The 14020-nt window shown below is 53.0% G+C and overlaps 1 protein-coding gene across 4 annotated transcripts in view; it reads left to right on the plus strand.

Moving 5' to 3' along the window:
* MAPT (microtubule associated protein tau) overlaps window positions 1-10961 on the plus strand; it is a 50419-nt gene extending 39458 nt beyond the window's left edge. For all 4 annotated transcript variants that reach the window (XM_082494913.1, XM_082494915.1, XM_082494916.1 and 1 more), the window contains 5 exons: window positions 3123-3215; window positions 3363-3455; window positions 7153-7234; window positions 7844-7956; window positions 10685-10961. In XM_082494913.1, the coding sequence (XP_082351039.1) occupies window positions 3123-3215; window positions 3363-3455; window positions 7153-7234; window positions 7844-7956; window positions 10685-10900 (597 nt within the window). In that variant the 3' untranslated portion in view covers window positions 10901-10961. The remainder of the gene's footprint in view (window positions 1-3122; window positions 3216-3362; window positions 3456-7152; window positions 7235-7843; window positions 7957-10684) is intronic.
* The last annotated feature ends 3059 nt before the right edge of the window (window positions 10962-14020 follow it).

Consider the following 14020-nt stretch of genomic DNA (forward strand, 5'->3'; position numbering starts at 1 on the left):
GTGATGTGGCTTTCATGGAGTGGCACATCAACGGATGGACTGGCTGCCAGGGGAATGACATTCCCTCATGGTGTCCAGTTAGGGAGAGCAAATCGGGACCTGCAGCCCTAAAGAGTCGCAAGATCAGGGTTATGTTTCTGAATCCTACACTGTGTGATCTGGAGCAGTCCCTTCAATGCTGCCTCCATTTCTTCGTTAGCGAGCAGACAGGATGGTCTCCTCCCTGTGAGGGTCCCAGGCTCGGCAAGTTTTTCAAAACATTGTGATTTTGGATTGCGTTGTGTGATCAGGTGCTGTCTTGCTACATGATGCAGTGTGGCATGGCCAGAACTGGTGGCACTATTTTCCTATTAGCACTATTATTCAACCACTAGTACTTTTCAGTCCTAGAGAAGCTGTTTCATGAGCAGCAAAGTGAACTCCGTGTTCCAGGTGCTTGGGAACCAGGTTCTTGCGCTAAATTTTGTGATCCCAGCAGAGGAGAGTTTGTGTGAAAGAGTGGTATGAGCTAATTCATCCGTGCAGCCTCAAGAGCAACAGTGTGTGGTTACACGGCTCCAGCTGTGGTGTTGGCTGCTCAGCACCCATCTGAGCCTCTCTGATGGGTTCCATTGCACTTTGCACATTGCACAAGTGCTCCATTGCACTTTGTGGCCGTGTCCTGAGGCTTTTATAAAATCCTCATTGCTGCATGGATGCAGACATGAAAGCACATGGTTCCTCTGACTGGCGAAGGGCCGGTGGCTCTTATACAGATGTTAAATGACAGAACTGCACATCTGATGCCTGGTGCAGTTAGGAGTCCCCGTGTGCTTGTGCTTGCCTGCCCCGGGGGGGAACACTGCCTTGTAGACGTTGCTCTGCGGCTGCTAATGCAACAGAGCTGTGACAGATCTTCCCGGAGTGTGGTGCATGCCATTTTGTGCAACTAGGTAACTCTGTGCCTCTGAATGTTTGACTTTGACATGGGGGACGGCTTTGAGATGGCTTCTCGTCACCATCTTAAATAGCAGTGTGCTTTTCTGTTTCCTTATGTGCATTTTTCACCATGGCTGGTGATTTAGTGGACAATGCACGTTTTCCTTTGTACTTGTCCTGGTTTGAGGACAGTACTAGAGTCCAGGGGGGCTCTGGAGCCTGGGCAGGGCTGCTCTGGCCATTGGTCACGAGCAGAGCAGCACATGTCCTTCCAGCTGCCTGTGTCCTCAGCCCTCCTGCCCGCTTAGCACAAGGCATAAGGTTTTCCTGCCGCCCCCACAAAACACTGCTTTTCAGGGATTTTGGAAAGAACCCTTCTGTTTACTGTAAATTGGTTAAATTGTGTGCTTGTTCTTCTTAATCCAGCTTTTACGAGTTTTTTTTTTTTTCTCTGTCCGCTTCTCTGTCAGGCAGCATGTTTATTGTCACTGAAAGAGTAAGAACAGCTGAATTTGGGACAATTCATTGCTCTTTGCAGGGGATAATGGCTGGATGCTCCATTGGGGATTTTGTAGGAAGCGAGGCTGCTCTTAGCAAAACTGTTGCAGCTGGAGCAGAAGGGGCTGATTCTACAAGTTTGATTTTGGGATGGCCAGAAGATGGGTCTGGAGCCAGCTCTCCATAGAGATTCCAGTCCCCCAGCCTAGGGAAGCAAAAGTACATGGGGCACACATGCCAGGAGTCAGCCAGGCCACATCTCTTCCAGTATTTCTGCATTGTCTCAGCACTTTTGTTGTTGCTGGATCACGGAGTACTGCTCTGGCAAAGCAGAACTGGGTCCTGATTTGCAGGATTAGTTGATGTGGACTTGGAAAACGATGCTGGATGTGCATGTCAGCCTTGGTGCTTCTCATGCTGAAGAACCAGGGTATAGCGAGGAGCTCTCCTTGCAGCAGCAGGCTAGGGACACGCTGAAATGGAGAGTGAGGTTGCCTGCTCGGCCAGCATCGTGGACGTTGTCATGCAGAGACTGCATGGGCAGCGTGACGTGGTGCTGCTCTCTTGCAGGATGCTGTGTCTCTTTTCCTCTCATGAGGGTTGTGCTTCAAACGGGCTTTCTCCTGAGGGAGCGCAGGCCTGTGTGCCTGCTGGTTGTTACCTGCATTTACCTCTGGTTTATACCTGCATAGGTTGTAAAGCAAATCCAGTATACAGAGGGGAAGGAGCGGGGACTATTTTCATCTTTGCCTTGTCTGGAATAGTTGCTCCTACGTGTCGGGTCACTGCAGCATAGCTGCCCTTATAAAACCCAAATAGGGAAAACAATCCATAAAGGGAAACAGCTTAATTAGTACAAAAATCTCTGTGTGTGGGGAGAGGGCTTACAGGCCTTGGGACTGGAGAGTGAAGTTGGTGTGGTATGTGGTTCCCCTCTGGCACCAAGCCATTTCCAGCTGCTCTCCCACCCGAGATGGCGGTAGGAATATGTAGTAGAGCTGCTGCCTTTGGGGGTGGTCTGTGCTGCCCCTTTCATCTCATCTATACAGGAGAAAACTGCAGGCACGGGACTGCATCCCTGGCAGCACTTGCTTTTTCCTCTTTGGAACTGTAGAGGGAGTTTGAGCCCTGCACAGCACAGAGCTCAGGCGTCCTCTTGCAGACTGTGCTGGACTCGCAACTCCTGCTCTCCAGCCTGCTGCCCTGGCCAGCTGCACCCGTTTGCCCAGTTTGCTCCAGCTGCTGAAACGTGAGGCCACATCTGTCTGTCCTAGAGAAGGGGGCATGCTGCCTGGCATGGGAGATGGGGCTGAGCAGGCATTTTTCTCTCAGATCCATCCTTTCTCCTTCCACTGGCTCTGCGGAAGCTGAGTCTCAGAGCACTGGTGCCTTCCAGCATGTTTGCTGCCCAGCAAGTTCACCGTTTTGTTCAATGAAAGAAAACGGAGTTAGCTGTCTCTTTTTGCTCATGTTTTTGGCCTGGAAACCAGGGTTGCTTTACTAGCCAGACATATCCGATCTCTAGCTGTAACCTGCCCACCTCCATCTTCAGTTTCCAACCCATGAGTAGACAAATCTGTGTGGCAAGCCAGAGGTTCTCTTTTGCTCTTGGCACTGGAAGGCAGGTTCCTGGGTTTAGTGATGTAACGCATGGTCAAGCTGCAGATGGTCATGTTGTTTCTCACGCTCTTTTCTGGCTACCAAAGGTGCAGATTATTAATAAGAAGCTGGACTTTAGCAGCGTTCAATCCAAGTGTGGCTCAAAGGATAATATCAAACACATCCCAGGAGGAGGCAGTGTGAGTACCTTCACACTTTCAATGCACTATAATACTTCTTATTATAAGTGGCATGTTGTATACACTAAATCGCCAATGCTATCTGCAGCAACCCTGCCGTCAGATAGCTATTGGTGACGTGCAATGACTCTTTTCTGGCTACCAAAGGTGCAGATTGTTAATAAGAAGTTGGACTTTAGCAGCGTTCAATCCAGGTGTGGCTCAAAGGATAATATCAAACACATCCCGGGAGGAGGCAGTGTGAGTACCTTCACACTTTGAATGCACTGTAATAATCCTTATTATTAGTGGCATGTTGTATACACTAAATCGCCAATGCTATCTGCAGCGACCCTGCTATCAGATAGCGATTGGTGACGCGCTGTCATTTAACTCCATTAACCCAAAAGACATGGTTAGATGAACCCTAACAAGTCCTGTACATGCCTGGCATGGACAGAACTAACTGACCCGTGTAGAAACCATGTCTGTAACAAAACATCCCGTTAACCCAAAGGTTTTACACTACTTGGAAGGCTTAATGCCTCATTGTCTGCAGGATGGGTGGCCTCTAGCAGACAGTGACGTAGTTGCTGATGCAGTAGATGGATAGATTTATAAGCAAACGCAGTCCCGGTTGCTTAATGTACTGCTAAATTGCACATGACTCTGCACAACATGTGAAAGCGCAGGTTCCTGCCCGTTCCCATCAGGCAAGTATGTTCCATGCAGATATTAAGCTTCTCCTTGCTAATGAATGTGTCCAGCAGCGCCCATGGAGGCTGAGCCTAAAGTAATATTGAGTGAATTGATTTGAACGCCGGCATTTCCAGCCACTCCTAGATAAATAGCCGGACTCAGCTTTTAGTTACTGTGCCAGAAACCTGGAGAAACTCCACAGTGGTTGGTGGATTTACCCCGGTCTCTCTGGAGACAGAGTTTGGGACCAGGAAAGATGATGGACCAAGGAAGGAGCATCACTGAGATCCCAAACAGTGCGACCCAGGGTCTGTGGTTGCCTGGTCTGTGGTCGTCTGAGGAAGCTATCTGGTTCCCCTCAGATGTTGCCGGTGGATTTTCTTTGTGATGTTTTTGATCCCTGTGGACGCCCTCCCTGAGAAACTGAGCATTGCAGGGGGCTTGGCATGTAAGCATTGGGACATAACTGGGTTTGCAACCTCTGTCTTAAATTTGATGTCATTCTGCATTTACTTAACGGGCCAAAGGAGCTGCTTTGCGGAGGTCAGACCTCTGTGAAGCAGGTTCCATGCTTGTTCTGCTCTTTCTTACCCCAGGGTCCTGCACTGGCTGGACTGCCTGGTGCATGGTGGACCACTTGTTACGCCAGGAGTTAGTGTTCGTCACGAATCGTCTGTGCTGTGGCTGGTAATTAGCTTCAGCACAGGGTGGTGAGCTCATCCTTTTCTCCACTGAGAGCTCACACCGTGAGCAAGCGTTTGCAGCTGCAGTGGGTTAAGAATTATCTGGATTTTTGGCTGGAGGTTGTCATCCCTCCCCAGGCTCTGCCAGCAGTGAAAACCGTGTGATCGCTGCCTGGCTGCGTTTACATGGAAAGCAGCAGCTTACCGCTGGGTGCGGGTCCTTGGAGCAAAGCCATGTACTGACGTGGCCAGAGCGCGGCTGCACAGGCTGTCCTGGCGGCAGAGCTGTCCCTTGGGGCTCCTCCAATAGAGGGGCAACAAGAGACCACCGGGGTTTGATGGCTGTCATGTCTTAGTCCTCCACGATGCTGTCAGCGGTGACTGCCTGCCCAGCCATTGCTGCTTCAAGAGGAGTGAGCTGTTGCTACAGTAACCTGGGGTTGGTACCTTTTTTTTTTTTTTTTTTTTTTTTTTTTAAGCCAGTGGATGCTCTGACAAGGTGATGCATTAGGCAAAAGTTGACCTAAGCATTGCTGATACTGGGAGGTGGGATCCCCAGGTCTCTGGCACTGGTTTCCCAGGCAAGCAATTCTGTGCCCCCTTTTCCTTTCTTGCTAAAATGGGGAAGACCCTTCTCTGCTCCCCAGCAGGATGGTAAGGGTTAATGGAGTCCTGTCTGTAAAAAAAAAAAAAAAAAAAAAAAAAAAAAAAAAAAAAAAAAACTGGAATGAAAGCAGAAAGTGTTTCAATTGCTGATTGCTTGCTCTGGAAATGGGAGGTCTTTCAATCCCAGGTCCAAGTGGTGCCTGAATTGCTCATAGGCCCTTTGGGGTCACGGCTGGGATGAGAAAGGCACCAGCTGTCCTTTTGGGGTCTGTTTTCTGCCTTCCGAGTGAATCTAGCTCTCCTCCTGCCCAGTGCATTAAACGTGTGATCTTTCCCCAATGCTGTCTTCATGTCTGTGTCTGTACATAGGTTTGCTTTTCTCCCCTCTCTCTGTCTCCACTCTTTGTCAAATGTGCCTTTTGGTATGTGTGAGCATCAGAGACAAGGCAGACTCCATGCCGGTGGGACGGTGGCACCCAGCCTCTGTTCCCCTCTCCTTTTCCTGGCTGTATGATGGAGGGGGGAGCGTTTCTCAGTGGTGTGCACATCTATGGTCCAGCACCTAGCTCTGAGGGTGATGAGGCTGGTGGACATGGGGCCAACATGAGAATGGAAGGATGCGCCTTCACCCCGGGGCTTTTGAGTCAGCACAGGGTGCTCAGGGGCGATGGAGAGCAGTGGCTACGGTGAATCCTTTGTGCTGGCTTTTGGCCACGTTGGTCTGGAGGCTGCCTAGCTGCTGGAGGTGTCACCTCCTCTGCAAAGGTCCCTTTGGTGCTGGCACATCCTTCCCCAGAGTTGTGAGAGCAACACACCCGGTGTGGTACTTGGTGAAAACACCGAGAGCAGCATATGCTTCCCTTGAAATCCAGGCTATTACTGAGAGCCAGGCACTTCCCAGTGAGTAGGAACCAGCCTTGAGGTGTGGATGATCCGCTTTCTCCTGCACAGCCCCACTAAGTACTGCAATAGCTGATTCGCGCACAGGTGTGAGTCAAAAACCAGGGTCCAAGGTAACTTCTAGGGGTATGGGGATGTTTTCTCACCCCCTTGTCTCCTGCTCCTGATGTAGCTGGTGTGTATGTGCTGTGGTTTGCTGTCCCTGACACACCTGATGGTCCCAGACCTCTCCAGTCATTGGTGTTTTCCAGTGTGGTGTTTAACCGCTAACGTAACCACTAAACAGCTCCACGTTAACCATTCCTTGTGTGTGCGTCTCGTGTAAACCGATTGTCCGTGCGCAAGAGGCCACCAGCCCCATGCCCAGGCACGTCACAGTGCCGTGGCTGGTCTTTGAATGGGGTGGTTTAAGTGGAATTGCTGGAGCCCATGTTCAGAGATGTAATGGGTAAAACAAATGAAAAACAGAGCATAATATCATGAAATGCTGTTCTGGTTTGATATATTATAATTGCCATTTTAATTTATATTATGTGAACTCCTGCCAGATATTTAGACTTTGCTTTGCTTTTTTTAACCCTTATTTCCGTTACAGCATTTTTCAGAAATGCATATTTTGGTCACTCTTTTAAAAGTTCTGTGCACATTGATCATTTCTGTTCTTTCAGTTTTTGTGGACATAAGCTTTATGTTTTACACCAGAAAAGGTATTTATTTTTTACGTTTTCTCTCTGGTATATCTCCTCCTTTTGGATGATGTGTATGCAAATCTTAATTAATTACCACTCCACTTTCTCTCTCACTTAAGCACTTTAAAATTGCCTCTACTTCCCCCCTCTGTGGAGAGGTGATCTTGTGCATGCTGACATGTTAAGAGAGGCTACTGCACACGGGCATTAATGATCTCCCATTTCTGATGACAGTTTCTTTTGTATTATTAATCTTACTGGGGTTTAAGCTGTCCTTTCCCTTGAATCCAGATCAGGTGCCGGTGTGTGTTGTGCCTCCCCCTCCCCAGGTAGCCCGTGGTGGCAACGAGCTCATTGCCTTTTCCTTTCTCGTACGGACAGGTTCAAATCGTTTACAAGCCAGTCGACCTGAGCCATGTGACATCCAAATGCGGTTCCCTGGGCAACATCCATCACAAACCAGGTACGCTTTGACTCCGCTGCTGCCGGATGCTGCTCCTTGGGAGCTCGCAGGCTGCGTCGTGGTGTGCATCTGGAGACAGGGAGAGGGTTGGCTGGTGCAGGGAGCAAGGGGAGGCACGTGGAGCATCAGAGTGAGCCCTGCGGTGCTGGACACTCTTCCCAATTCCGTCACTGCCAGACCCTCTCTGGTCTGCCTGACCGCTCGGTAGTAGGGGAGTGATCTGGTGTGACTCATGGATACCTTTGTCTGTGCCAACACATCACCGTAAATAGGAAGCATTTTGGGATAAATAGGGAGGGACTGCTGGTGTTTAAGGGAGTAAGGTTAGCTCCCTGCCCTTGGTTCTGTGAAATGTTGGGATGTCTGTCAGCTCTGCACAGCATCCTTTGGAAAGTCTCTTTACCCTGGGTTCCCGTTTGCCCTGGCTCCTAGGTTTCCCACATCACCGCGGGTCCCTCTTGCTGCTGTTTTCCTGGTCCTCACCCTCTGCTCAGCCTCAGAGTGCTTTGGTTGAGCCGCCTCAGAGTGGCAGCTCAGACCTCAGTGCTTTCTCTCCAGCCTGCCCTGGGTGGAACAGGAGCTAACCCAGCTCGTGCTCTTCTCTTCCAGGTGGTGGCCAGGTGGAGGTGAAATCTGAGAAACTGGACTTCAAAGATAAGGTGCAGTCGAAAATCGGGTCCTTAGATAACATCAGCCACGTCCCTGGAGGAGGAAATAAAAAGGTAAAGTGGTGCTGGGTCGAGAGCAAGGTATGCTGTTCTGCTGCAAGTGTCTGTCTGCCTTGTGAGCAGGCGTGCAAGCGAAGAGCGGTTGAAGTTTGGACTTACAGACGGTCCTGCTCACCCAGCTCATCTTTAGACCACGTGGCCTCTCCTCTCTGCTTGCCAGACAGCACTTCTTCCCTAGTGCTTGAAACAATTTGCTGCCTGTGATCTAGCGTGGGGTGTGCTTCAGAGGACGAGAAGCGCCCTGCCCAGGCACAGGCTGCTTCAGGTGCTGCCCCAGCAGCCAGCTTGCCTTCCGGCCAGCGGCTCACTGCAGGCGGCCGTTGCTGCGGGCTCCTGGGCTGCATTTGCCAACCTGGAGGACATTTGCTGCAGCGCAGCTGTGGCAGAGCTGCAAGGATGACGGTCTCTGTCTTCTTCCTGGCCTGTGGCCACCTGAATAAGTGTGAATGTCAGTTTCTCTCCTGTGGTTTCCTGCTCTTTCTGCTGTGCTCTGAAATTTGTGCAGAAACGTGTTTGTGTCTCAAACCTTTCACATTAAGGAGTGCCACCGTCAGTTTTTGCACTCTGCGTTGCCAGTTACTCCCAGCGGTGTGGCACAAAGCTGGCAGCTGAGGGTGCTGCATAGGTGTTGGTTCCCCAGTGAAAGTGGAGCATAAAAGGCTTAGCTTTATTTAGAAAAGGTGGTGACTGCCATAGGCCGTCACTTCGGAAGAAAGGTGGTCTCTTCTTACTTCAAGTCTCGGTCTCTTCTTACTTCAAGTCTCGGTCTCAGCTGAGACTGACCGGGGACTCTGTGTAGGGAGTGGTATGTGTTTGGGGCGATTTAAATTGAAAGACAATCAGGTCAGGTGAAAAACTGAACTTGGGGTGAGCCGAAGGCTTTGATGGTGACTTCACAGTAAGTCTTAGCTGAGTAAAACACCTCTCCAGCCTCGCTTCAAGGACAGCCAGGTCCCTCGCAGGCAGGGGAGCAGGGAGATCAGGTAAGCCCGGAGTTGAGTTTCCAACCTGGTGACGCGTATGGTTGAATTTTTCCAGGGAAAAGATGTTTTTACCTTGCTTGTTTTTCAAATGCTTTTTTACCTCTATGGGAGGGGAAAGTTCTGTTTCGGCTCCTGTATTTTGGCACTTTGTTCTTGGCCACGTTTTCTCTGTGCACCTCCCAGCTCTTCGTCTCCCAGCGGTGTGCTGGCCTCTGACTGAGGGATCGCTTGACTTCCTTACCCTTCTCTCGCTGCTGCTACGCATCAGACTGCCCTGTGCTTCACTAAGCCCATTTTCATTGTTTTTATGATTACACTGATGGTTCTTTTATATCCTGGCACATTCACTGAGCCGTAGTTTGAAGAACTTGCCTTTTGGAGGGGGAATTTCTTTGCGAGGGTGTGACCCAGCAGCAGCACCACCTGACTCAGCCTTCCTGCGTGGCAGTTGCCCGTACCCTGCCTAAATCCACACCTGGAGGAGGTTGTCAGTTGTAACTGGAGTTCAGATGCTGCCTCAGATTGCTCCCTTGTCCAGCCCATTCCCACCCCGTGCCTTAGCACCAGGGACCATCCTCAGGCAGTGCTGCTCTGAGGTGGGCCGCTCTATTCGCAGGGAGGGGACAGGACACAGCTGAGCCACACGAACCCTCTATGTAGAGCGGCTGTGGGCAGCTCTGCTGCCCCTTCCCCACGTCCCTAGTCCCCTCCTTGCTTTGTGACGCAGAAGATCCGGATTTGGGCGCATAGTCCACAGCTCTTCAGGCTGAACCAGCGTTCACGTGCTGCTCTTTCATTGCATCTCCCGTGGGGAGCCGGGGTGCTCTGTGCTCTGCCGAAGTACCTGTGCCGGCAGCATCTGCTCTCCTTTGCTGCACGTGGAAAGCTTTCCTCCCCGTCTCCAAGGGCAGCCCCTGTTCTTCCTATGAGTCAGTGAATGGCCCTGTTTTTCAGATCTTTTTCTCCCCAATTTTCTGTTTCTTTTCTTTATTTTTTTTGTCTTTTTCCTTCTGGTTGACATTTATTGGATCTTGGTTTTTGTTGCTGATGCGTTTTTTGCACCCCCACCGCCCTGGGCGGGTTTCTTCACCTGTAGAGAGAGAAAGGCAAGGAAGACAAGACCCGTCCCCAGGCTGCTCGGACCCCGAGCCCAGACCCTGCTGGGCTCCAGTCCCTGGTGCTGGAGCCACCCACCCCCCCGGAGAGCCACCTCCCAGCCTTGCACTCGGCTGGGGAGGGCACCAGTAAGTAGCAAACCCCATCCACTTCACCTCCCCTCCCTGGCCCTCGCGCTTGCTGGGAGAGAGGGGTTTGGCTCTTGGGAGCAGCGTTTTGTGCGCAGCAGGGCCGTGGGTTAAGGGGCAGCTTTATGCGCCGTATGGGGATCCGACTCCCTCCGTAAATCTCTGCCAGGGGAGTGGGAGCAGGCCAGGTTGTGCCGGCTGAGTCCTGTGCCTGGGACCCACCGCCACGCCGGGCCTGGGTGCTTGGGGAGGATTTGGCAGCATCCTGAGATGCTCCAGTCCAGTCATCCCATCTGGTTGTGCTTGTTCCCCGTGTGGGCTACTGGAAGGGACATGCCTGAGGACTGGGGGCACTGGGGGCATCAGGCCAATGAACTGAGCTTTCCTCCCAGCTGCACAACGGCAGTGACCAAGTGGACAGTTTGCAGGTAAAAAAGGCCTCTCTGGATGGCGTTCTGCATCCTCCCCACTCACTGCCCTCTCCTCTTGTTGCAGATTGAGACTCACAAGCTGACTTTCCGCGAGAATGCCAAAGCCAAGACTGACCACGGCGCTGAAATCGTCTACAAGTCCCCCACCATCTCCGGAGATGCCTCCCCGCGCCGCCTTAGCAACGTCTCCTCCACCGGCAGCATCAATATGGTGGACTCCCCCCAGCTTGCCACGCTAGCCGACGAAGTGTCTGCTTCGCTGGCCAAGCAGGGCTTGTGATCGGGGCACGGCGGGTGAAGATGAGAGAAGATGAGGAAAAAAAAAAAAAAAAAAAAGAAAAGAAACAAAAATAATAATCTGGCCTTCTTCCTCTGTTCCTTTTACAGCTGCTTCCCCATCCCCTAACTGGTTAATGATTTAACCTGCTTTTACTGTTCATTCAGCTCTAGCTCCAGGACTTCAAAATCAGTGACACTATGAGGTACAAAACCTCCTCTCCCCCTGCTCCTCGGAGCGCACAGCCCACGCCCGTCCCCCCACTCCCTCCCCTCGTCCCCCCGCGAGGTCCCTCACTGTCCCCAGCCCTGCCTGTGGCCACCCGCCCCGGTGGGGAACCCTCACCGCCCCGGGGACGCGGGGAGGGGGGTAGGGGGGACAGCCGAAGCACGAGGCTGACCTGAGCACCCCACACCGCAGCATGGGGCAGCGGGAGGTCCTCACGGGGAGGGCATGCAACCTTCCCATGCTCGTTACCCTAACGATGCTGGGGCCGGAGGTCTGGCCTGCGGGCAGCACAGGTAGTGGGTGCTGCAGCCAGGGACTGCAGGGAGGTGCCCTCCCTTTCTGCATTAAATTTGCCTGCTGATTTGGAAGAAACCTTTTGTTTTTTACCTCCGAAAGATGTGTATGAAGATAACTGCCAGGTATCCCCTAAACCCACTCTCAGCTCCGGCAGCTGGAGTACTGGTGACGCCGGGGTATCCCATGGCAGAAGGGGTCCCGGACGGCCGTTCCCCTCTCCATGGCTGTGCTGGAACTGCTGAGTGGATGAGTAGAGGCTTTTCCCCATTCCTTTGGCAGCCCCTCGTGTCGTAGAGTAGATTTGTCTGTATATGCTTGGACCGTGCCAGGGTGATTGTTTTCATAAACGAGCATGTGTTTAAAAAAAAAAAAAAATAATAATAAAATGCTGTAAGTAGTTTTGAGCTGCCCCGCACCGGCTCCGACGCTGCCCAGCGAGGAGGGCCCGAGGGGGAGCTTTGCCGAGCTCCGGGTTGTGCCCGGACCTGGTGCCCGTGGGGCAGCCCGGCACCGCATGTCTGCCGGGCGCAAGGGGTGGGCGCAGAGCTGCTGCCCTGCTCCCTGGGGAGGACTGGGGCGGGGGGGGGGCTGCATCGGGGCTTCCCGGCTCTGCGCACCTTCCGGGGCCCGGGGACACCGTTCAAGAGGCACTTGCAGACCCAGGGCTGGGATGGCCCCTGGATTTGGGTGCAGCTTGTAACATTTTTGGGTTGTTCTTTTTTTTTTTTTTTTTTTTTTTTTTTTTTTTTTTTTCTTTTTTTCTCCCCTGCAAGGTCAGCTAAGAGATCGCGGAAATGGCAGCTCCATGGCTCTGCTGTTCTCGTGCTGTTGGCAGCGGTAGGAGACAACCAGGAGGACGTGAGGGGAAGGTGCGAGGGCGGTTTTTAGCCGGTGTGTGGTGGCAGCTCCCCCAGGTCCCCCAGGCTGCTCCCTGGCACTGCCCCCCCCCCCCCAGGGCGCTCTCCTGAGCTGCGTTTGCAGCGTGTGATGACACCTCTCTTGGTGTCTCCTTCACCCAACACCACGCAGGGGAAAAGAGCTGATGGATTTCTTTCGTTTTTGTTTTTGCTGCTTTTGTACCTGTGGCAACTTAGGGAGCGTGAGGGGGTGGCCCGGGGCTGTGCTGCACCCACGGTTGTCCCCGCGCGCCCCTTCCTTCTACAACCAAAGAGGCTGAGATGCGCTTGGTGCCGCTCAGTGCGCTTCCTCCTGCCCCGTCTCCCCCCGAGAGGCACCAGCAGAACTGGCAGTGGCGGCGAGGGTGGAGGGGTGCCCGGGGGGTGGGGGGGGCACTGCACCCCAAGGGCTGTGCTGTGGGGAAAGGGGCCAAAATCCCAGTGTGGGTGGGGGGGTCTCGCTGGGGCATGGGACACTGGTCAGGATGGAGGCCAGGGCTGTTTCGGTAGCTGTTAATTGGGGTTCTTCCAGCAGTTCCTCCCTGGACAGGACCCACTCCCACCCTTAGCAGGAGCTGGTGAACCTGCCACGCTGCTGCGGCCTTCGCACGCCCTGTGCGGGCGCTGTCGCGTTTTCCTGAGTGGAGGCCCATCTGGCGCTGGAGGACGGTTGGGTCTGGGACAAGGTGGTGGTTTAGGGGAGCGGGGTGGGTGTCCAACCCTTGTCTCTGCAGCCCCAAGAGCTGCTTTACTGCTGGGGAGAGGCTGGGCCACCACCAACAGGTCAAGCAAAAGCCCATGTCCAGCGTGTCACGCACTGCGTTTCAGTTGACGCTATGATTGTAAGACTCTGTACCCAGTCTGTGACTATCTCTGTATCGCTGTAGGAGCCGCTGCGGTGTTTTTGTCCTCTGTAAAACGAGCAAGTGGGAGAACCACCGAACGCGTCAACCCCTTTAACCCTTTTTGGCTGCGGGACGGTGCATAGCTGAGCTTCCCCGTCCCCTCCCTGCCCCGTGCCACCCTCCGGCCCCTCGGTGCAGCACCTGAGGGACCCCAGCACCCCACGAGCAGCCCCTTCCCGAGTGAGCATCCTCGGCTGAGCACATATCCCCATCGCCGTCTGCCGGCCATCCTCCCCCATAGGGGCTGCCAGGGGGGTCCCAGGACAGCCCTTTCCAGCCACTGCGTCACCTGCTGTCCCCTTCCAGCAGCCCGAGCCATGTCCCCAGCCCCGACCCCGCGTTCAGACCCAGGCCTGAGGGTTACCATGAGCAGCTGGACAGACTGACCCATGGCTTTTCCTTTACCACACACATATATCTTGGTCTGAAAAGGGTTAAAACCGGCACTGATTGAAAAAAAAAAAAAACAAACCATGTTTCTGCACTTAAAAAATAATGCTTGTTAAGTGACCCTCCAGTGTCAGGCCGCGGGTGGTGCGGGCAGCCCCGTGCTCCCTGCGGTGCGCTGGGGAGGGGAGGGAAGGTTTGATCTCAGTGTATCATTCTAGCTTAGCTTCTGTCTGTGAATGTCCATAGTGTATCGTGCGTTTTAACAACTGGTTTACACTGTTGCCGTAAAAGTGAATTTGGAAATAAAGTCATTACTACGATAAATGCCGCCTGTTTTGCGCAGGGGGAGGGAGCCGGGATGAGGCGCACGAGGGGCTTCTCCAGCCACTGGCCTCAGGCTCAGGTTG

The sequence above is a fragment of the Vanellus vanellus genome (genome assembly GCF_965231255.1).
Source record: "Vanellus vanellus genome assembly, chromosome: 24".
In the NCBI taxonomy this organism is placed as follows: Eukaryota; Metazoa; Chordata; class Aves; order Charadriiformes; family Charadriidae; genus Vanellus; species Vanellus vanellus.